Raw genomic sequence first — 23,955 nt, 5'->3', positions numbered from 1 at the left:
CTTCAGATCAGTGAGGATTTTTTCAAGCCATGTTGTAATAACTGCTATGCCTTCCACAGTCTCGGAGCCCACAGCAGAAGCTTTGAGGAATAATTCTTTGATGTTGGCTGCTAATACTACAAATGTAATGGGCTTCCTAGGCTTTTCTAGTTTTCTTCTCTTAGATGGAGGTGACTGAAAGTAAAAAAGAGGGGTAGGATGGGATTAGTAGGTAAAAATCATCCAAAATATCCATCCATCCACCTACACACACACACACACACACTCTCTCTCTCTCTCTCTCTCACACCCCACAATGAAATTTCATTAACACCTTAAGTGACAGAAAATAATTCAGTAAGCTATAGGTAATTTCCTTATCTGCTATGGCCAAAGTAGGCTCATACCATTCCACACAATTCAGTAGATTTGAACAGAAGCATCTGTTAAAGATATGTGCCAGACAATGACATCCCTATATCTAGAATTGGGGATAACAAAGAAAAATAAACAGTCCTTGCTCCTTAAGGAGTGAGGGGGGAGGGGGAGAGACTAGGTACAGAGTAGTAAATATAAAATATATATGAAGTCATTTCAAGAGTAGGAAAGGAAGAGCACTATTGGCCGGGGGGAGGCGGAAGGGAGGGGAGGAAGAAAGTCTCATGCAAGAGATGGGGCTTCATTTCAGGAAAGAACAAGAGCCCCGGGGACACAAAGAGCCCTTTTCTTAAGGAACTGCACACACCCAGATCATCAATTTCTAATTTGTGTTTCAATGTTAGCAGAAGCTTGGAATGAGCCAGAGATTTCCAGGGTTTGTCTATCAATACCAATGAGAGCCACAGGTATCATATGCTGAATCCTGCTGGATATCAGTAACAAGCTGATGAGCTGCACACAGATACTATCCTTCATGGAACCAATGGATTCTTCATCTCTCAAAATCTCCCTGAAAATGCTGACCTTGGAAATTGGTTTTACCCAGATTAAGCTTGTCAGTCTGTCATCCCTTTCCTTCCTCCTCCTCAAGCAGGGAATCTAAATCTTTCCTGGCCATACCCACTAGGGGGACTCAAACTCCACATTCGAGTTCAATTACGTCATCACATTTTTTTTTTCTCTTAAAAATGAAATGAAAGCATCTCCCTAGACTGGTCTTACACAGAAGCAATATTTTAAAAACACATCTTATGGCTATTTAGCTCCAAAAAGAAGACATCTTACTATATTCAGAAGTGATCAGACTTAAAACTCAAACAATATAAAGATGAAGACAAGAATGAAGACATTAGAGACTGAGCAGAGACCGAGCAGAGACCGAGCACAAAGACCAGAAGGTCAAACGGTTTTGAAACGCTGTGATTCCAAAAGGAACCAATGCTATTTTCAGACAAGCCTAGACCCACACTTCACAGAGGAGGAAACAGAACAAAAGGAACCAATGACTTGTTGAAGGTCCCCAGGGGTGTTACAAGCAAAATCACTCTTACTAGCTCAGAACTGTTTTAGGCAGAAAACAGAAAGTATCACCCACTCTGAGGCTGCGAGTTTCTTACTCCAATACAGACACATGGGGAAAGCCATTATATTTCTATACTAAGGAATTTTCAATGTAACAACTTCCAACAACTCCTCAATGTTCCTCTTTAAGTTAGCAAGCAGATTAAATAAAAGATCATTACATAAAGAAATGCTTTAAAACAACAACAACAACAACTCGATTTGATTGAGTTTACCAGAAAGGGATGGAAACAGAGGAAACAAGCCAATCAAAAGCACTCAGGGGAAACGACAAACAGTGGATTCTGGGCTGTGCCCAAGCCTAGGCTTGTCTGGCTAATATTTTCAGACAAGATCGGGCCAATTCAGGTTTGACATTAAGATTCAGGTGGTAGAATAATGACTTAATAACACAGCAAGAGAAAAAGTAACCACTTATGAGTGTGCCTGCAGCTTTCAAGTATCTCCTGGCCAAGAACATAAAAATCCAAGTATTAAACTAGTTACAACGTATTTGAAGCTGTAAAAAATAGGTAACAGAATCAAGTTCCATATTTCAACTTTAAACATTAGAGAAAGAGAGAGAGAGAGGATGTGTGTGTATGTGCACATACATACACACATGCACTAAGCCCTGTGATACAACAAAGACCTTATGGAAGGAATTACTACCCATGGGGCACTTCTGTGATTCATTTTGGTTCTTTCAAGTGCCTGACCAGAGTACGGCTAAACACGGAGATACAACATAGCAGCAGTGTGGCTTCCTGAAGTTACTCCACTAGTACTGATAGGTCCTGACCCATTTGACTCGAATACTTTTTGTATCTGAGAGAAGTAGGATTTCCCAAAGAAACACCCCCCTCCCCCCACCACCACACTCCCCACCCCGACCCGCCCAATTCTAAAGATGGATGGAGAGAAAAAGGGAAGCACTCTAAAACCTTGCTAATTTAGTCTTCCTGTTTCTACCGACTTTTACAAAGCCTAAGGGAAGTAAGATCCAACAAGAGAGAAACATTAAACTACTGATCTAGGTTTAAATAATAGAACTTCCCTGTCCCAAATGGGGCTACTTTATCCAGTACTCCAATTCTAATCTCCCCTACACAAAGCTCTGCCCTAGCGTATTATGTCATCAGAAATGTCAGATTTGCTGACAGCTGCTCATTCATTAAAAAAGAAAAAATATTTTAAATCAAGTTTTATGCCAAAAGGCTGACAACTTCATTCTTTCATAAATTTCCAAGCAAGATTTTAATGATTATAAACTTCAACATCCCCCCCCCCCATCCTGATGTGGACTCTGACATACTGAAAATCCTTATTTTACTCAGCAGGGTCACATTAAAATGCAATAAAGAGCAAGAGCAGGTCTTAAGACACCACCACTTAGATCCCTTCTATTAGCATCGTTTCATACCTCTTCACAAGTGTTCAATGAATGGGAAATCTTATGGATGGCTTTGTCTCTCCACTCACAATTAAAATGGAACTTATTTTGCTAACACTAAGATCTAAAGTCATCATCATAGAGATCTGTTTCAAGTCCTCAAACAGCAACAATCTAGTTTAGCAGGCAAGGTGCACTTAAATAATTCAACATCTTAAAGTCTAAAAATCAATGCTTCACACTGGGTAATCCAGCTTAACACAAAGGACCAGAGCCCACTTTACAACTCATGTCAGATTAAGAAAGTCCCCTCCCCATAATACCGTGCAACTGAAATTACAGTATGAAATCAGTCCCTTGGGTCATTTGCCCTCTAAAAAGGATGCCTATTTCTGTCAAAAACTGCATGGATTCAGTGGTTTACACAATAATTTTATTTGCTATTTGGTGACCCGTTCAGAACACAAAAAATGGGAGGAGTATTACAATAAGTTAAAATGACAATTATTTGCTCAAATAATTTACTTAAAACCTACCAATTTTAATTTTTAAGATTTAAGAATTTTAAGATTCCTTATACTCCCACTTTTGCCATCACTTATAGATTTAACAATATCTGTGAATGAGGCCTTAAGTGAGATGCACCATAGCTAACAGACTGTGACACACAGCCCTGGCCTGTTAGTTATAATCAACAGCAAATCCCAAGAAAACCAGGACAAAATTAAGTGCTCTGATTTTAAAAGAGGGAGACAGAAGCAGAGGGGAGAAAAGGAGAGTGAGAGAGGGACAGGGGGAATGGAAAGGGGACGAAAGAAGAAAAGAGGGAGGGGAAGAAGGTAAGGTGGAGAAGGCTACTTGAGAAGACTCCTAAGAATGAAGACTCTGTGCCCAGGTTCTGGCAGACAAGAGTTGGCAGAAGCAGGAGACTGGCTCAGGAAAAGGTCAGCTAAGAAGGCATGAGTAGCAAGGAGCCCGGCACAGCCTCAATGTCTCTGAAGTTGTTACAGAGGTAAGAATAGAAAAAGTCATCTTGGCAACACAGCACGTTCTCTGCCACTCTTTACAGAAACTGAATTTGGACGATCTTCCTTGGGAGGACAAAAAAGACCAGAGTAAACACAAGCACTTCACGGGCAAGACTGGAACATCTGGGTGGACACAGCTGGTACATTTTATCGAAAAGTCCTACTTGATTCACTCAAATTTTATTGAGTGCCTACTATGTGTATATGCACTTAGTAAGGTACAGTGTATGAACTTAATGGAGCTGAAAGAAATCTGAGTCAGTACTCGAAAGGCAGCCAAGCAGAAAGTGAAAGTGCATACTGACTGAAGAAAGCTAGATACCGATTTTTTTTTCTTTAAAAGAAACACGCCAGAATTTATATAACCCAATGCACACTGGTCCCTTCAAAGCAATCACTGTGCAGCCATCCCTTAGTTCAAGTCTGAACCAATTTAAACAGTTTAAGTAAGTCACAGGAGGAACTAAGCTCAATAGTCCATGGTCACACCTTCCTTTTTAGAAGACTACAACCCAGTTTCTGAACTCAAGTCCAAATCCCCATCATGGAACAGAGGCGGACCAGGGTTCTCTTCAAAGACAGCTGAAAAGTCTTGGAGCACAGTCCTGGAAGCCAAGTGTCATTTGAGAACCAGGAGAAATTAGCCAGCAGGGGAAGAATTTGTTTTTAACTCACTGTAACTAATGATGCTACATATTCACTAAATCAAGAAGGGACAGTGATCACTATCAGCGGAGGGAAAACCATCAGAGATAAAAATCGCAGCTCTTTCTCAGCTGGGGTATAACTATGACCCAACTTGGTTATTTACTTTTTTCACCAAACAGGGCTCTGAATGACTTATGGGCTGCTCCAAAACTGACCTTCAAAGACTTAAAATTTGTCCTCATGAGGTTATATTCTGAAGGGATTCCCAAAGAGAAATTCCAAAGAAGTTCTGAGAAAAAGGACAATATTTAAAAGGATCACAGACATTGGGATGTATTTCTGGCCTCAGTAGTAAGGGAAAAATTAAATTCGATGTCCAAATTTAAACTGAATTCTTCTCAAGATGCTTGGGAAGTATCAAACACATAGTAGGCACTTAATAACATCTTTCTGACCTAGTCTGCTCTTGTTTTGATCTTTCATTGTCTTGTTTACACTAATGTGGGTTACAAAATTAAACACAAATGCTTTTTTTGATGTGGGCAGGGGAAAAATCCTTAACATAAAAAAAACCCCACCACCCTTGGCTGCAGAAGGTCAGGTATGTTAAAAACTCAAGTCTCTTGCCACTGTCTTGAAACAAGGCAGGATGTTTAAGAGGGTGTGATTTATGATTTTCAATGCACCTTGTTTTTTGTGAGACAGGGCAGCAATCCAAATATATACAAGCACCAGCTAGGGCTCTGGAAAAAAGCAGACAACAGGCCTAAAAGGAATAAAAAGGCTTAGCCTCTCTCCTCCCTTTTTCTTGTACTGAGGTTTCAATGGATTATATGGAAACCATACCAATGCACACAGGCCAGGCCTCCTACATTGTTATGCAAACAAAGGAAGAGCTAAGAAGGGAGACAGAAATGTGCTGAGCCTTTCCCCTGGGGTTTTTGCCCAATGTGCTATGCTGCCTGCCACACTCCCTCCATGAGCAGGGTCTACCTCAAGATCTCAGGGCACCTCTAGCCCAGACTGGTTTTTCCCTTTTCTAATGAGCATCACTCATGCCAGCAATTAACTCACATGTCATCTTCTGCTGAAAAAACCTAATACATACTTGTCTTTTCTCTCTACTATAATTATGAAAACACTACTTGAGAATGAGGATAAGGTCCTAGACATTTCTTTTCTATTCGCTATAATTCTAGGAACATAATAAATATTTGCTGAATAGAAAGCTGACAGAAAGCAGGGTCTTCACTCAATGGCTCTCCCAGCCAACATGTCCAGGGACAGTGGAGGGCCAATGGCCTAGGGACCATACCTACTCAAGTAATTTTAACTTAATGCTTGCTTTATATGACACTATCAAAGTGAAAAATTCAGTTTAGTCAACTAGTTACTGTTCTGACTACATATTACACAAATAATTTTTTTTTATACTAAACTGACATACTCTGCCAGTCTTTAGGATAACTGAGTGGTTTTTCAAAGACAGCCCCTAAATGACAAGATCGAGGTACCTGGATGGATACTGTTGCTTATGGCTCTATGAAAAATCAGATTCACCAAATACTTTAGTTACATTCACTGCAACCTCCTGTGCATGGATCTCTAAGAAAGCTAAACTAGGAACTGGCTGGTGATGGAAGAACAAAGATTTGGGGAGGGTTGGCAGTTTGGGTAATTACTCAACGGTGTCAGACAACTTAGACGACAAAGCATATTATTTTTGAAGAATGCCACTTTAGTGTGCTACACACTTAAGTGTTTAGAAAACACTTACAGGTTTAGAAAACTTGTTAATAAATGTACAGTTTGTCTCTGCCCTCTAAAAACACAAATGCAGGATCACTAACTGATCCTGCCTCTAGAGGTCCAGTCACTTGTGCCCGAGCCCAAGTTTTGTCCTCTACAAATGACAAGGTTGGACTCAACAGCCTCAAAAGGCCTTCCCATCAAGATTTGGGAGAGCAATTTGGAACTATGCCCAAAGGGCACAGTTGACCCAGTAACAGCACTTAAATGGGAAAAGGACCCATGCATACAAAAATATTTATAGCAGCTCTTTTTGTACTGGCAAAGAACTGGAAACTGAGGGCATATCCATCAACTGGGAATGGCTGAACAAGTTGTGGTATATGAATGTAATGGAATACTATTGTGCTATAAGAAATGATGAGCAGGCAGACTTCAGAAAAACCTGGAAAGACTTGTATGGACTGATGCTGAGTGAAGTGAGCAGAATCAGGAGAACACTGCATACAGTAACAGCCACATTATGCAAGGACTAACGCTGACAGACTTAGCCCTTCTCAGCAATGGAAGGATCTAAGACATCTCCAAAGGTCTCATAATGGAAAATGCTATCCAGAGAATGAAGTATGGAGTTTGAATGCAGATCAAAGCATACTATTGCTCTTTTTTTTCTTCCGTTTTGTTTTGTTTCCTCTTTCTGGTGGCTCCTCCTATTGATTCTAATTCTTCCTTACAACATCACTAATGTGAAAATATGTTTAATAGGAATGTATATGTAGAGCCTGTATCAGATTGCACGCCGTCTTGGGGAGGGAGAGGGGAAAGGAGGGGGAGAAAAATTTAAAACTCAAAAGCTTATGGAAGTGATTGTTGATAAATCAAAATAAATTAATAAAAAAATTTTAAAAATTAGTTCACGCTAAAAAAAAAAAAGGCCCTCCCAGCTCTAAAACAAGAGGTTTTCCATGCCTTTTCCCTGATCGCTAAGATTTTTCAACCTGAATTTGCAAGTGGCTCATGATCTTTGTGGTATAGACCAAGAAAGCTTCTCATTTCTCCGAAAGATCTCAAGGAAACTGGGTGGTATCAGTGTGCTAAGGGTTTTAACCCAATACCTTTATTCCAGGTCCGCTCCCTAGTTGAGAATAACTCCATTCCACTCTCACTGGGGGAAGGAACCATTACTTCTATCCTGCTTCCCAAGGGCAACTAACCTTATGGCAATATCAACCTTCCTAGACAGGAGAGCCCTGGGCTTAAAGGAAGAACCCTAAAGATGTCTCTTTGAGACCAAGTTATGAGACATACTTAAAAAAAAAATCCTCCAAGCAAATAAGACTATGCATACCTCAAAGTTAGACCTTGGGGGGCAGGAGGTTTCCTTAAACTCCAAGTGACAAACTTCCTAAAGGGGCAGAAATGTAGTAGTTCCCCCTTGGGGTGACTAGAGAAAAGGAATGGGCCAAAGAAGAAACCAAGCTTCCTGTTAGAATTCTGAAAAGAACAGTTGCTAAAATATGTTCCCTCATCAGAAATGATTGTGCAAAAATTCTATCAACATCAGGACCCGTCTTTTTGTTGCTAAGATAAATCCAGACAACAGGATCTACAGGCTTAGCAAAGCCACTTGACTTGGCAGTAAAAATCAGATTTTTCTTAAACGTTTAGCATCAACAGAAATGAGTCAGTAGGCCTGGAATAAGTGAAAACAGAAGTTGCCGTAGAAACTTGCATGCTTACACTAAAAATGGTTAAGAAAAAAAAAAAGGAAACAAGAAGTAGGCCAATATTTCTGCTTAAGTGACTCTCTCTGGGCTTCCTCTTCCCATCTCTGCCAGATTCTGGGCTAAGTGAGGTGAGTAGTTCTAAACAACAGGGGTGGGGGTGAGGCTGCTAAAGGACAACACAACCACAACCAAATCCCAAACCATATGATGTCCCCTGTTCACCTGGCCCACTCCCAGGGGCCAAGTATGTTCGGGCAAGAGCACGGCACGCATACACGCACGCACACACGCACACACACACACACAGCACCAGTCCTAAGAAACTGTTGCTGGGTTACTACGAATAAGAAACAGCCACTTTTCCTGGAGCAGGTTAAGTGCATCTAATGGAAGGCTTGGGAATTTGGTATTAACTGGAGGGAAGTGGATGAGGGGTGGGGATGATGACCAGTAGTCTGGCACAGGAGAAATCTGAAACCTTTAGCAAATGGCATTCCTTCATTGTCAGAAACAGAACAGCCTTGAGAAGGCGGAGTAGCAGCCTGGCCCCCACTTCTGAAAGATCAGCTACAGTGTCTGATACAGAAATAGGGCCCTCTGGGGGTGCTGAGACCTCACCAATTTTTCAGGAGACACACACACACACGCGCACACACACACACACATGCACACGCACACACACACGCGCACACACACACACTCTCTCTCTCTCTCCCCCCCCTCTCTCTCCCTTCCTCTAGGAAGACTCTGGTCTCTGAGCTAACACGGGCTTTGCCAGAGCTAATTATCAGCTTTTCTAGCTGGGGTGCCAACGGATGTAGGAAGCAGGTGCTGTTTGCCTCTACGGCAGCTGTTGGGTCGGCCTGGGAAGAAAGCAGTGTATCAACAACACCTTTAACCCCTTGGGGGGCAAGTCTTTTTTTCTTTTTTGGGAGGGGATCGGACTAGACAACCTCTCAGTCCTTTCTTTTTTGAGGGGATACAACTGGGGTTAAGTGACTTGCCCAGGGTCACACAGCTAGTCAGAAGCCAGATTTGAACTCAGGTCCTCATGAGTTCAGGGCAGTTGCTCTATCAACTCTACTACCCAGCCACCCCCACCTCCCCAGGGGCAAGTCTTGTGCCCCTTGTGCCGTCCATTTCAGAAGGAAGGTTTTTAGGGGTCTCTGTCTGGTCTTAGACAGACAGAACTACCCTTCAGGGCTGCTGGCAGAGGGCGGGAGGCCAACCAAAGCCACCTTTCCAACCAACGAATTCTCTACATAAATCACCCAGAGCAATCACCCAGAGTGCATTCGGGCAACCTTCCAATACCTTCAAAGATCTGCCCAAAGGTGCCCAAACAGAAGCAGGAAACTTGGCTTCAACACTTCTCCCCCCTCCCCCAGCCCAGCAGCCTGACGGGGAGCAAAGCGCCGGGGAGTCCCCAGAACACCCCCACTCAGAAAACACCACCAGTAACACAGTGACAAATGCCAGCTGCTCCATTCCCCTTTCTGCGTGCGGCAGCGAACAGCGACAGCCTTGGATCCAAAAGGCGCTCCCACACCGGACCTCCTGGACCGGCTCTGGACACAAAGGAGGAGGTATGAAGTCTCCAGCAGCCCGTGCACGCCTACTGAGAGGCGACAGGCGGAAGGGCATGGATGCTATCGTCCTCCAAGGCACAAAAAGTCAAGGGCTGGCCCTGAGTGGAGCATCAGGGACAGAGGAGGCACTCACCAAGGATGGTTTGGGTGTAGAAATGTGCTTCGGGAGGCAACGAATTACTTAATTAATGGCATGCACAGTACATTGGAAAGAGAACTGGACTTAAGTGTTGAGGGACTAGTTTCAAATCCCACCTCTCTATCTAGGTGACCTTAACCAAGTCACTTCTCTAGGCCTCAGTTTCCTTGTCTATACAATAAGGAGGCTTGGGCTAGATAACTTATCAAGAGTCCTTTCTAATCTGAATCTATGACCCAACAGACCAAATATTTTTTGATTAATGATGTGAAATACAGGAAGGGAAAAACTGAGACTTAAAAGAAAACTAATTGCTGTCACTTTACACCTTTACCTCTTCCCATTCCAACTCCTCAGATCGGCTGTGAGCACAACCTCATATTTTACCTCCCTAGTAGAGAGGTAGCTATCTCTCACTGTGTCCGTGTTTCAGCCTCTGAAAAGAACTCCAGGCAGAGGAAGGAAACGTGACTGCCCATAACTCCTTTCCCGCTCCATCCTCACATGGTTAAGGGTTAAGGTGGAGGATATTCACTGAGCGACAGAAAAAAGCCTACAAACTGAAATTCCAGGAAAATCTTTTCAAATTTCAATAGGGTCTGGCCCTTCCTGCCCTCTAAGAATCCAAGCCTAAAGTTAGGCATCTTCCAGAAACCCCTCAGCATATGTTCACAAATGCCCCAGAAGAGAAGGAAAGGCAAAAGGGAACATTCATTAAAGGAATTTTATAAATGTACAATTTTAACAGGGTAAAAACTTGCCTTTAAGAGCTATCTTGACTTTTCAATTTATAAGTTATCTTGGCCTTCACTGCACAAATCTGGGCAGGGAAGAGAGGTCAAAGGGCAATGCAGCCTTAGAGGCCAACATTTCAACTGTAACCCACAGTGAAGTGCCCAGGGTACAAGTGAGCACAGCGCTGTGCTCCGAAGCTCCTGAAAAGTAGTAAGAACGTCTAAAGCACGCTATGACCGACTACCACACCTTGTGTCCACAGATTAAGCAGCAGGAGCGAGAGGTCAGTACTTACAGGCACAGTCACGTCATCATAAAAGCTCCAAGCCAAAGCCCATCTCATTGTGCGCCCCTGACAGAATTCAGTGTGGGTGACTTTGGGGACCTGAGAGAGACATCGAATATCATTAAATGACAATGAAGCAAGCCAGCCAAAACAGTGCCGTCATCCGCAGTGTCTTAATCTTTGCTAAGTAACCATTATGATCAAATACAGAGTTAAAAATGGAGCTCTGAGGGCAGGTACCTTCCCCTAAACTCGAGACAGAACTGATGACGCCAACTCAGAGGCAACTATGCTTTATCATCTCAACCCAGCCCATGAGGAAGGAACGTGGAAAGCAGTCCTTGTAAAATGTGAGCTTAGAAGGAAGCACAGTGCCAGGAGCAGCAGCAACAATACGCACAAATCTATGGGGCTGATTTCTAGCCCCACAAAATGCTGCCACCTTCACTGGCGCTGTGACCACCAGGTCAACTCACACAGCCCTTTGCTGCAATTAATTTAAAGAATGAAAATTAGCATCCTGAACCGACTGTCCACATATAAGAAAGTGTCCAGAACCAATTCCTTAACTATCAAATGCAGACAACCAATCAACTCCTGCTTCCAAAGCAGCACAGCATTTTGTTTCCACTCCAGTCATGCCAAAAACGGAAAGGGTGTTTCCTGTTTTCACAGTTTACTGACCGGGTCCGGCAGACGCCAGACAGGTATTCTAACTGAAGTTTTCTTCCACTTTGTCACGGAAGGTTCCCCAGCACCGTAAGCTGAGCCAACTGTCCCAAATCCATACCATCTGCCCAAATATGTGAAACAGGATATATGGAGCCACAAAACTTCCCAACTTTCTGAATCCTCCCTCTGGATCTTAACCCCCTCTTATATCTGTCCAGTGAAGGGGCTTACATTCTTTTCAAGACTTCTTTCAGATCTCAGTGTATTTGAGCCATCCCCTCCCCACCAACCCCTTTTTTTCATCGCCTGCTGGGATTTTCCAGCCCATCATGTAAAGCTACCTCAACCCTGGGACAGCCAGACAGCTCCTTTTCCACCCCACTTGTGCCTTCACTTCATGACTCTCGAAGGCGCTCCCCGTAGGCTGATGACCACTGGCTTGCTCACAACCCTGCCCAAGCTCAGGGTCCCACACCATGTTTGTTTCCCTTATTGCTGACACAGACTTACCCCTTGTATCCGAAGCTCCTCCTTCAATGGAGCCAGACTGCATTTCTTTCCAAGCATGCAGCTGTACCATCTAGGGGAAAAAATCAGGTAATTTTAAACCATTTTCCCACTCTAAGAATAAATACCTTCTCCTCCCCCTGCAACTCAATGAAAGCAAATGGGACAACTGCGAAGAAGAATAGTGAAAGAAACATCAGTGATAATGACAAGATTCACGCATAGTAATGCCTCTAGATATGATCAAAAACAAGCCCAACAAACTTGAGGAAAAAAAGGGCTTGGATGAAGAGCCTCCTAGAGGGAGGCACCAGGAGAGGTCCAGATTTGATTTGGAAAAAAGGAAAAGGAAAGCAGAGTAACCATTTTGATTTTTTCCCTTATAACAATGGCTGCCTCAAAATTCAAAAGCTTTATACTATACTTGGGGGGAGGGAGAGTCATGGAGAGTCACAAAGAGTCAGCTCCAGGGTCAGCAGACCACAGAATCATTAATCTGCTTGGTCTGACATATGGGCCACTTCCTTCCCTCAGGAGGAGGAAAAGTATGTCAGGGAACAACAACAAAAACTTTAAGACCCCAAGCACAATAGTATGAGAGGACTCAGATATCCGAAAAGATCCGCAAACCCGGCAGTCTCTGCTGACGCGCGAGAGAGGGTTCCCCCCCACCTTATAGAAAATAAGGGACACTAGTCATATCATTTATTTCCTCACAGCAATACCTGACAAATCCAGAAAGGGATACCTGTCACAATAAGGGAAAAGACTGAAATACAGAATATTTTTCACTAAATGCAATTTACCTTTAAATTTTTAAGTTGGTGGCAAGCACAATACTTTATTTGCATCACTAGCGATAGAAAAGTAGTTTAATGACTTATGGGAGATTCTCTAAGACAGTGGTCTGCACAGACAAGGTACTCAGATACTTGTTTTTGTTGAAACTGCTTGCCTTTGCTCTTCCATAGGCTGAACAACATCAATGGTACAAAGATATTAGCTTGTCCTTGGTGTACAGGCACTTCTGTTATTCTGTTCTACTTGTAAAGAAATCTGTATCATCTTGCTTATAAGTTCAAAACATGAAGAAATAGGGTGTTACTCCTTTAATAAAGTAAGTTGCAAGGTGGAAGACTTTAGAATGAAGAACCTGAGTAAATCAGGAGGAGAAGCAATTAAGAACTGTCCATCCTCCTAAAGATTAGCAGGGAGGTGTGCGGGATGTCTCAGTTAACCCTCTTTTTCTAAACAGCCATCGTTAACGAGGGCACAGAAGCATAAGCTCAGAGGTTTAGAGCTGGGAAGAACCTCGGGGGTCATCTAGGAGAACCCCTTCTGTTACAGATGAGGAAGCAAAGGAGGAAACCAGAGGAACTCCTTCCATTTTTCCCTTGACAACAACGGCTGCCAATAAAATCAAAAACTCAAAAACACAAGAGGCTTTCTAGTATTCTTGGGGGGAGCGTGAGAGACAAAGTGACCTGCCCAGAGTTATGCAGGTAATTATGGCAGAGCAAGGACTGGAACTCAATCTCCTGGATTCCCAGAAGCCTCAGGTTAGGAGCAGAAGAAAGCTGAGAGAGAGAGAGAGAGAGAGAGAGAGAGAGAGAGAAGAGAGAGAGAGAGAGAGAGAGAGTGAGAGTGTGTGTATGTATGTGTAAGAAAGACAACTGCTTACATCAGCTTGTGAGCACAGGACAACTGTTCTCTACTCCAAAGACTGTATTTCTTTTAACAAACCTTATCCTAAATGGAGAGGGGGAAAGAGAGTAAACAACTTTTCAGCTTATAAGAAAGTCAACTGTTTTCCTAAGAAAGAATATTTCTGTACAAAAAGGACATGTGAAATAATGTTATAGCCTGATTTCTTTCAGTTATTCCTTTCTGAACCAAGTTTAATAAATGGCCAGCATTTATATAGTGCTTTAAGGTTTGCAAAGCATTTTATATGTTATTTCATTTGACCCTCATTAACCCTATAAAATAGGTGTTATCATTTTGCAACTTGCAGCTGATAACATAGAGGTTAAATCATTTGCCCAGGGTCACAGAACTAGGTCTTCCTGCCTCCAGACCCAGTGCTCTTGGCCAGTGGACCACCTCTTCTACGGACGGATACAGAACGAGGGCCTGAGAACACAGAGCACACAAACTGCCACGATGCGATTCTTGCACTTCTCGTTCCATTTCAGTAACAGGCCTGCCACACGATTCACTAAAACACATGACAGTCTTATCTACCACCCAGACCACTTCTACCCTTCCCTGAATGTGAGCGTGCAGACTGCTGTAACAGCAGATGTCCCTGACCCGCCTGATCTCACGTACATTATACATAGTGCATGGATGGCTAATGGGTCACAAAGTCCAAATGAATGAGGCCCATCTTCGTGAACCCACACTTTCTCTCTGGTAACCTGCTGCTATTTCATAGCCAACTATGTTGCAGACATCAGGATGTTAAAATTCTTGCCCCAGGTACACGGCAGGTTTATAAAAACATTCTTCAACTGACTCCAGCCATCACAAGCACTGATGTGCGGGGCTGGGCTACATGGAGGGCCTAAGGTCCCTTTCAGCACCAATGTCTAGGAAGCCAAAGATCGAAGGAATCAAAAGCCTTGGCCTTACACATCTGTGCAATTCTAATTCCACAATGAAATAGAACACATCCTCTGAATACATTCTGTAAATAGGATTAACTTACTGAGAGTTTATCAATGTCACTGAAAGGCAATATTAAAAATTTGTGTCATTAGAAGGTAAAAAGGTAATTGGGAAAAAAGATTTTTGCATCACGTTTCTTGAAAAGTACCTCATATCCAAGATACTTAAGAAACTGCTACAAATTTATAACAGCAGTCATTCCCTAACTGATAAATGGTCAAAGGGTATGAATAAGCAGTTTTCAAAGGAAGAAATCCAAGCTCTCAACAACCACGTGAAAAAATGTTCTAAATCACTAATAATGAGCCAAATTCAGATTAAAGTTACTTTGAGCTTCTACTTTGAGCTCACACCCATCATACTAGCCAAGTTGGTTAAATAAATAAATACATACATACATACATACATACATACATACATACATACATACATAAATAAATAAAAGGAAAATGCCAATCACTGGAAGGGCTATGAGAAAACAAGCCCACTACTACCGCTGGTGAAGCTGAGAAGTAATACAGCCATTCAGGAAAGCAAAGCCCAAAAAGCTACTCAAGCGTGTATACACTTTGACCCAGCAATACCGCTTGGGCCTATGACCCAAGAGAAATCACAGGAAAAGGATGCACACAGACACACATATTCATGCAGCTCTCTGGAAACAAAGGAGAGGTGCCCATCAACTGCGGAATGGCTGAACATATCATGGTCTATGAATATTACTGGGTCACAAGAAATAATGAAAAAGATGGTTTCAGAAAAACCTGGGAAAATTTGTATGAACTGAGGAAGAGGGGAGCAGAACCAGCAGAACAATTAAGACAACAGGGGCAGCTGGGTAGCTCAGTGGATAGAGCACTGGCCCTGGAGTCAGGAAGACCCAAGTTCAAATCCAGCCTCAGACACTTGACACTTACTAGCTGTGTGACCCTGAGTAAGTCACTTAACCGTACTGCCTAGCCAAAAGAAAGAAAGAAAAGACAGTAAGAACAACAGTGTAAAGACCACTTTGAAAGACTTAAGAATGCTGGCCAATGTACTAACCAACCATGACTCTAGACTGCTAATGAAGCCTGCTGCCTGAGCATGTGATGGGGCTCACACTGCACAGGGAGACATTTTTTTCTGGACATGGTTAATGCACTAATGGGCAACCCTGACTGACAAAGAGCTCTATTTCCTACCATTTTGGGGGGGGGAGTGAATCACATGCACAAGCTGTGATGACCAGAGATCTGATTATCTTTCCCCCTCAAAGGTGCCTCCCAAACTTCCTTATTATTGTGAGGGGACTACTATCCTTCCACTCACCCAGACATTCTCTACAATGCCTTGAAACCCCACTCTACTTAAGGACCTCCCATACTAGAAGGACCCTCCACTGGGGCAACCTCTCTTCCTCTAACTGGCCACTTACTCCCAGAATCTCTTATTTTAAGGAGAAAATCCTTCATGAACTCCTGACTCTTATCAGACTTTCTCTACAATGCCCTCTACTCTGGATACCTTCATCTCGCCATCCTTCCACCACCACCCCTTTTCAGCTTCCTTTTGCATGTTGTCTTTCCCCATTAGAACATAAGCTCCCTTGAAGGCAGGGATTTGTTTTTGTATTCCCTGTGCTTAGCACAGAAACTATAAGCTATGAATAAATGCTTGCTGATGGTCAGACTGGCCTTGACTTCTCATTCTTCCTAGCGCACATCCCTCCCCCTCTCCTGCCCCCGTCTCCTCTCTGCTCACACATCCCTCCCCCCAGTTCAGACCATTGTCAGCTTTCTCTAACAGCCTTGTAGTAGCCTTCTTGCCTCAGGCATCTCCCTGCCCCAATCTATCTTCCACACATTAGCCAAAGTGCCTTTCCTAAAGCAGAGGTCTGGTCATTTTTCCTTGCTTCTAAACCAGCCCATCAATAAAATCCAGCAGTTCCCACTGGCTCTAAGAGCAGATATTATTTCATCTTTATCTTACCCTTTCTAATTTCCATTTGTGTGTTTTTTAAAAACATAATTTTTAGCACAGAAGTACACGCATGTAATTGACCAAGAAGTAACCACACATACTCTGGATGCTCACTCCACCATACTCTGACCGTATCTGTCTCCTTGCTTCAAACCCATCCTCCACACAACTGCCACAGAGATTCTCCAAAAGTGCAAGGCCAAACAAGTCGCTCCTTCACCACGTTCACTGGCTCTCTATCTCCTCGAGGACCAAACTGTGTCTTCTGTTGGGCACTCAACCCGACTCCTCCTTACGTATCACTCTTTGGTCAAGCCATACTGGTCTACTTTTTATTCCTCTATCTTCTCATGTCCTATGCCTGGAATAGGCACATCCTTCACCAGTCCTTTAAAAATTAAGGGTTTTAGAGGCAGCTAGGTTGTGCAGTCATTAGAGTTCCGATCTTGGGGTCAGGAGGACCTGAGTTCAAATCCAGCCTCAGACACTTGACACTTAGTAGCTGTGTGACCCTGGGCAAGTCACTTAACCCCGACCGCAAAAAAAGCAAAGCAAAAACCAAAGCCCCCCCCCAAAAACACAAAAATCACTTCCTTGACTTAAAAGAGCTTTGGTGTGTGGGGTCTGAAGCTGCTGCTGCTGGGGCTCCCTTAGTCCTCACCATCATACAGATCTAACTTTAACTTCCCCTCTTTTTCTTCCTCTCTGACATCACCATTTTCCTTTTTCCTTCTTTCCTACCTATATTTTAGGCCCACCGAGGTCCCCTGTTTTTAAGCTTCCAGGAGAGACCTAGGTAGAGATCACTGACCTCTGCTTGTGCATACAAAGACGAAGATACTGAAAACCTAGCTGTCAGCTTCACAAACGTAAGTGTGTCCAACTTCTCATATACTGGATTTCATAGAATTCACTCTGAAAAACTCTTCAAAGATGCTACAGGGCCCAGAATCATAACCAAATATCTATTTCTGCTTTTCCTTCAATCTCTGTGCTACCTTTCAGATGTTCTCAGGAAGCTGTATCAGCATTCTTAAGGTTTTGCGTTTATTACCCTCCCCCCAAAAAAGTGATGTTTTAACATTGGAATGAGGTGGCAACCTGGGAACAACCTTTACAGGACCAGGGCCTACACACTCAGGGCAGGCTGAGCGCTGTGGGATACGGTTCAGGCATTCTACAATGACATTCTCCTTTGTCCTTCAGGATTCTGGACCCATGGAGAACAGGCACGTAAGCTGTAACTTTGAGGGGAACCTGGAAATCAATGCTATCTTAGGTTCACTTAAGGATCTGAAATTCTAGCATCGTTAGAAGCCCCTAACAAGAGAACAGAAATAGAAACAAGGGCTCAGCCGACCTGATTTCAGTGTTTCAAAGCCCCTTACTGTTTCTGATTGGTCTACTAGTATCTTCTAGCTGGTTTCTCCCCAGTGTCAGAACATACCAGTTAATGATGTTCTTGCATCAACAACCCCAATCTATCTGTACATAGTCTTCTCTTCTACCACCTAGGCCATGTTATGTGATAGACTTACTATGATGTTACATGAGGATTTCAATGAAATTCATATTAGAGAAATTAATGAGATTATGTGTTGACTCTGGAACAGAATTTAATACTGCTGAACAGAAATAATTTTAAATAAACCTGAATGAAACCTGGTGCTGTCCACTGATTCAAGAATGGCTCAACCAACTATAGGGTATGAATATAATGAAATATGAAGAACTCAGAGAAGCAAGGAAAGACTTTTCATCACAGACAATAACATATAATGACCGTGACAATGGAAATGGAAAGAAAACCGAATGCTGTATAATTATAATGAGCAGAGTTTTGCCCTCAAGAATTGAGACCATGTCCCTCCTTCCCTTCTTCAAAGAGGGTGAGATTATGGCATGGGTTTGCACCCACCAAGCTGACTGATGTCCAAGGCAGGCAGTGGGCAGTCTAGCTCATTATTCTTCTTCATTTTTCCTTTTTCTTTCAAAGTCTTTGTCACAAGGACAAACTCAATGGAGAGGGTAAGAGCTCCATACACAGAACTGAATGTGATGAAATCAAAGGGCATCACTACCTTTGAAAAGAAAATGGGGAAAGGGTCTCCCTTCCTCACCCCTGCAGCTATGCCATGGTGTTGGGAGCCCTGCACTGTCTGTCATTTCAAACACATGTGGCAGGGGGTGAGAATCCAAGCAATGCAAAAGGTTCTTTGTGAATATCTTCTCACTGCCTAATGACAGGTGTGCTGTCCACAACAATTAGCTTAGAAAAAGGGATCTCCTTAACCCTCCTACGAAACTGGCGAGGGATCTCAGTTTCCCTTCATTAAGTTCTTGACAGCTCAATGTCCTCACATCTGTCACTGTTTGCGAGTTCGATTCCAAGAACACAAATTGCTTCAAGGACTGGGCAACAAATCTATTTTGGCTCATGGGGAAGAGATGAGTCCATCTGTTTACTAATCAAGAGCCATCTTTTAATCAGTTTGGCTCCACAGCAGTGCAATGCTGGTGTCAGCAGCACGGATCGTGGGCCATTTCTCCCTCAGGGGATGTGCAGGATCAGTGGCTAAAGGCACAAGTCCCCCCAGGAGCAGAAGTCTCATCAGATGTTCTTATTTTCCATTTGTTATTTTTCAGGCCACCATGAGAGAGAAAGAAAAGGAAACTGGATTCTGTGAGGACCTACTTACCTCAGTCTTTTCTTCAGCTGCAAACTGTCATGGATAATTCTTTTGACAAACTCTAATTCCCCTCCTTCTGCCATGATTTCAGTGATACCCCCAGTGTTTACAGAACTTGGGGGAGGCCTACGAGGATTTCGAGAGTTTACTCCCTAGAGAGAAAAAAAAGGTATTTCAGACTCCTCAACTAGGTACTTGTACATATCCTTGCTCCAAAGCATCCCCCTCCATTAGCAAGCTTTCTAAAACCTCACACTAAACTTATCTGCCTTTTTCAACACAGGCTCAAAAGCCATAAGGAACCCTGAGGGTTATCTAGGTCAACCCTTCACTTTAGAGACAGAGAAATGATCTCCAAAGAACAGGAGGGAGGAAATGATTTGCACAACAGTTACATAGGTATTATGTGACAGAGCTAGGTTTTAAATTCTGGTTCCTTGGTTTTAAATGCCTTTTTTTTTTAAACATACCAGTGGGAGCATGGTAAAGTAGAAAAATAATGAATTTGAAGGCATCTATCTCAAGAAGCATTATGTTTGGGGCAGGTAGGTGGTGCAGTATATAGAGCACCGGCCCTGAAGTCAGGAGGACCTGAGTTCAAATCTGGCCTCAGACTAAACACTTAACACTTACTAGCTGGGTGACCCTGGGCAAGTCACTTAACCCCAAGTGCCTTAAAAAAAAAAAAGGAAGCAGCAGCATTATGTTTTAGGGAAATTAAAGGGACTGCCTAAGAATGAGAAAGCTCTGGGTTCAAGCTCTGATTCTGGCACACATCAAGTATATAACCACTGGGAGCCACTTTAACTTCTCAGTACAGACACTCTCTGCAACAATTATAGATTACTTGTCTATTTGCATTGGTAGAAGGAGCTTCCACAATGGGAGGTCCCCACACAGACAGAATCAAGGTCTGGACAAAAACGTCCACATGTGTGTATATAGGTACACATGTACAAACAGAGAAGATAGAGATAGATAGCTAGATCAACCTGATAAAATGGTTAGTGACCCTCTCATTCATTCATTCATTCATTCATTTAATAAATATCTTATTGAGCACTTACTTTGTTTGAGGCCCTGTGGCAGGGCTATATGGACACAAAGGTAAGGCAATAAGTCAACTGCATCTGAGTTAACTCCTCTATTTTCCACCCAGATCATTTAACTTTACTTAATATTTCTTTACTTATGCCCTTACTAGGCATTAACTTAGGGAGCAAAAAAGTAAATACAGTCCCACTATATCGCTTGGCTGGCCAAACTACTCCTTTTCATTGTATCATACAAACTTAATGAACCTAGCAATCATCAATTAATTCAACAAGGATTTATTTAAGAACAAGTGTTAAAATAGGCACAATCTACTAATCTACAATCTACTACTAACTCAGTCCCAACAACTTTCAGTGGATTCACAACTGATATTTCAGGAAAATGTCACTACAATATACTTTAATGCTTCTAAAATGTAGAGCTATCCTCAACATATTTTCCTGAAAAGAGGAATCATTTTATTCTAAGTCAATTTTTGGTAGAAAGTATTCTCTAAATCAACTATTTTAAGAAAAATTTCAGTGAATCTTTTGAAAATAACCATTCTAATATTCATTTGGATTTTCATAAATAAAACCTCATTAATTCAGACTAACTACAGTAAGCTGGTCTGAATGACAGATTTTTTAAAGATTCCATTTTTTTCTTTTCTAAGTACATACAGTAAATCACACTATAATGATGTCTAACAGAAGTCCCAACAGATTAATTGACAGGCATGATTTGCAAATGCAATATTCTTTGTTTCTAAATTATCCATTTAAGGTAGAATTTGTTCTCACAAATAATTTAAGGACTTATTATTTTACTACTTCAGAATAATAATAATAATGATAGCAGCTAGCATTTGAATAGTGCCTACTACATGTCAGGCACTACGAAACATGCTTTACAAGTATCTCATTTTATTTAGAATCTGACAGAATAATCGGATAAGCAACTGAATTAGTGGACTTTTACTGTACTGGGGGTTTTTTGGGCATCCCTTCTTACTGTCCATCTTTCAAAGCTGATTTGCTTGGAAAATTGCTTTTGAAGGGAAAAAAAGACTCAATTAACAATGTTCCCAACTATGACAGGTGCAGCAGGTGGTGGTGAGAGCTGCTTCTCTGCTCCACTATACAGACTCTATTTCCAACAATAATATGAAACAGTGCACGTTAAGGGTGATTCTCTACTTCTACACTCTGAGCTACTTTGAGCCGCCATTAAAAGTCTTGCTATGGTCCTCTTTCAGCTCTGCAACAAGACGACTAGGGAAAAAAACCCAAACTCTGAGAAGCTCTCCCCCCACAGCCAGCCCCCAGCCCCCAGGAGTCAGCTCTATTTCCAGCAGTACAGCAAGTCTATCAGTGTACACGAGCCACTGTCTATCCAACAACTAACCTTGGGAAAGCACTGTACTGTACAAAGTTTCACAGTGAAATGCTGCACCTGATGCACCCACTTCCTCAGCAAACACTGTGCTCACCGCTATCCCACCCGGTCAAATATGGCAAATCCAGACAAACATTCAGTTTCTCTAGAGCAGCAGATACTCTACCTTGGCTTCCAACTGGTTGGCAAAAAAGGGAGGGTTGCACATGCAAAAATCATAAATGATCTCAGATTCCTCTTTAAGAGCATCCATTAGGAGTGTCTTCTGTGGTACTTTAACCACTGGCAGAAAAAGCAGGATGTTTAAGATATGGAGCAACAATTAACTCACTATTGATTCATTAACATGCTTAATGTCTCCGCTTATCATATGTTTAACACTACAAAAAAAGTACCCTCAGTTTATACAAAAGAGACTTTAGGTCCCTGGAACAAAAGGAAAAGAATATTAACAGCCTTTAACACATACAGCAGGTAGAGGAGGAAAAAGATACCTCAGGCATCTCTAGGGGTTTATGCTTCAATCTAGCACAGGTCCATGCACTCTGTGGTTGCTCAATCAGTAGTCACTGAAACTCAAAAAGAGGGCCAGTTCAAACAGTCACAGGGCTTGGGCTGGGTGAAGCTCCTTCACATATCCCATAGCCCTCTCTAGGTGGCTAAAAAGCAGGGTGGCTACAGTCTGGGAACAGGAGTCACTCAAGCCTGCACCTTGGTAAAACCCAAACATTTCCATTAACCTTTGAACAAAAGCTAAAGGTGCACACAAGGTGCACTGAATGATGTTTTTTTAAAAGAAAAAAGGATATTTGTTCTGTGGCGTATACCTTTTATGAGATCAGATAAATTATTCTGTTCCACATTTTTCTTAGCATAATTAAAGCACATATCATCCACTTCTGTTGCAAGGAAATACCAGCCATTGAGAGTTGCTCCAAGTAAAGGATAGATGCAAGATGCTCCTGTACCTACCAAAATAAAAATTCAACACACATACAACATACATACATACACACACACACACACACACACACACACACACATACACACACAAAATCATTGGAGTAAACAATTATTTCCTTCTTTGAACTTCTAAAGCACTTATACAAGTCAACACTTAATAGTAAAATATGTCTTGTTTATTCTTTAATTGTCTGTAGACATTAATTTTATTTCCTTAACAAAACTGTATACATATCCACTTGGCTACAGCCCAGTCTTCTGGTTTGTACCTCTCTCACAGTTCAGAGTACATAGTAGGCACTCCATAAATAACCTGGTGGCTGACTGAAAAAGCTAAAAACTCAAAAAGATTAAGTTGATTTACAAAAGGGCTATACTTTCACAATTACTTCGTTTCCATAAAGGAAATCAATGATAAAGTATCTGTTAAAATACCACAGTGGTCAAATACCACAAACCAGATGAACATAAATTTCACTCCCCAAATAAAACCAAGTATCTTCCAATGTATATATTCTTTTTGTGAAATGAAGACCACCTAGCTCCCCAGTCTGGCTAATACATGGCTGAAGGAAAAGAAATAATCTGTAAAAATAAAATAGAACTTGTCTAGTGGCCACCAGACTCCAAAAAATCTAAAATCATTTAGAATTGGAAAAGATAAGATCTTTGGTTCAGAAAAATCAATCCAGGCCAAATGCATCAAATGTCTAGATGACTAGCAGTCATTAATCCCAATCCCTTCAGAGCAGCAATAAGGTATAAAGGTCTGTACAAGGTCCCTTTATACTTTAGTTCTCACAAAGAAAAAAATCAAAAGGCTAAGGAATAAATTACAAAAATGGCCTTAAGTGTGCATCTTTTTAGTAACTTCTCCCCTCCATTAAAAAAACAAATATAGGAGTTTCTGCAACAGTAAATACAAATGTAAAGACAAACATAATATTAGATATCTTGAGTCTTCATATTAGAGCTTTATATTCTAAGCCATCCCACAAAGTTGAAATGAATTATGGAGGGGATAAATGGAGGCAACAAAGGGGAAAGAGAGGGAATAACAAATAGCAAGTCTCTATCTGCAGAATTAGAGCAACCTCTGCTTGATGAGTATGGGTAAACACGTAACAAATGGCTGAAGTCTACATTTCCTCTCTTAATAATTATATTCACTTTTTCCTCAGAGATTATAGGAACTTAATTAGACCAAATCTGATTCCACCAAAGCGGCCCCCTTCCATATCGTCCCCACCCTGGCCCTCACAACATGTTTTATAAAAATAGCTAA

The 23,955-nt window shown here is 42.0% G+C and overlaps 1 protein-coding gene across 3 annotated transcripts in view; it reads right to left on the bottom strand.

The window, feature by feature from the left end:
- METTL16 (methyltransferase 16, RNA N6-adenosine) overlaps nt 1-23,955 on the bottom strand; it is a 59,223-nt gene that overhangs the window by 11,825 nt on the left and 23,443 nt on the right. For 2 of the 3 annotated variants that reach the window (XM_021006919.2, XM_021006920.2), the window contains exons 5-10: nt 22,535-22,675; nt 21,874-21,989; nt 19,284-19,426; nt 11,956-12,025; nt 10,783-10,872; nt 1-174 (exon numbers count right to left, since the gene is read on the bottom strand). In XM_021006919.2, the coding sequence (XP_020862578.1) occupies nt 1-174; nt 10,783-10,872; nt 11,956-12,025; nt 19,284-19,426; nt 21,874-21,989; nt 22,535-22,675 (734 nt within the window). The remainder of the gene's footprint in view (nt 175-10,782; nt 10,873-11,955; nt 12,026-19,283; nt 19,427-21,873; nt 21,990-22,534; nt 22,676-23,955) is intronic. The other variant, XM_021006921.2, reaches the window with a different exon arrangement.

Source organism: Phascolarctos cinereus, unplaced genomic scaffold (genome assembly GCF_003287225.1).
Source record: "Phascolarctos cinereus isolate Bilbo 61053 unplaced genomic scaffold, phaCin_HiC Scaffold_5;HRSCAF=322, whole genome shotgun sequence".
Taxonomy (NCBI): domain Eukaryota; kingdom Metazoa; phylum Chordata; class Mammalia; order Diprotodontia; family Phascolarctidae; genus Phascolarctos; species Phascolarctos cinereus.
This window is presented reverse-complemented; position numbering and strand designations above follow the sequence as displayed.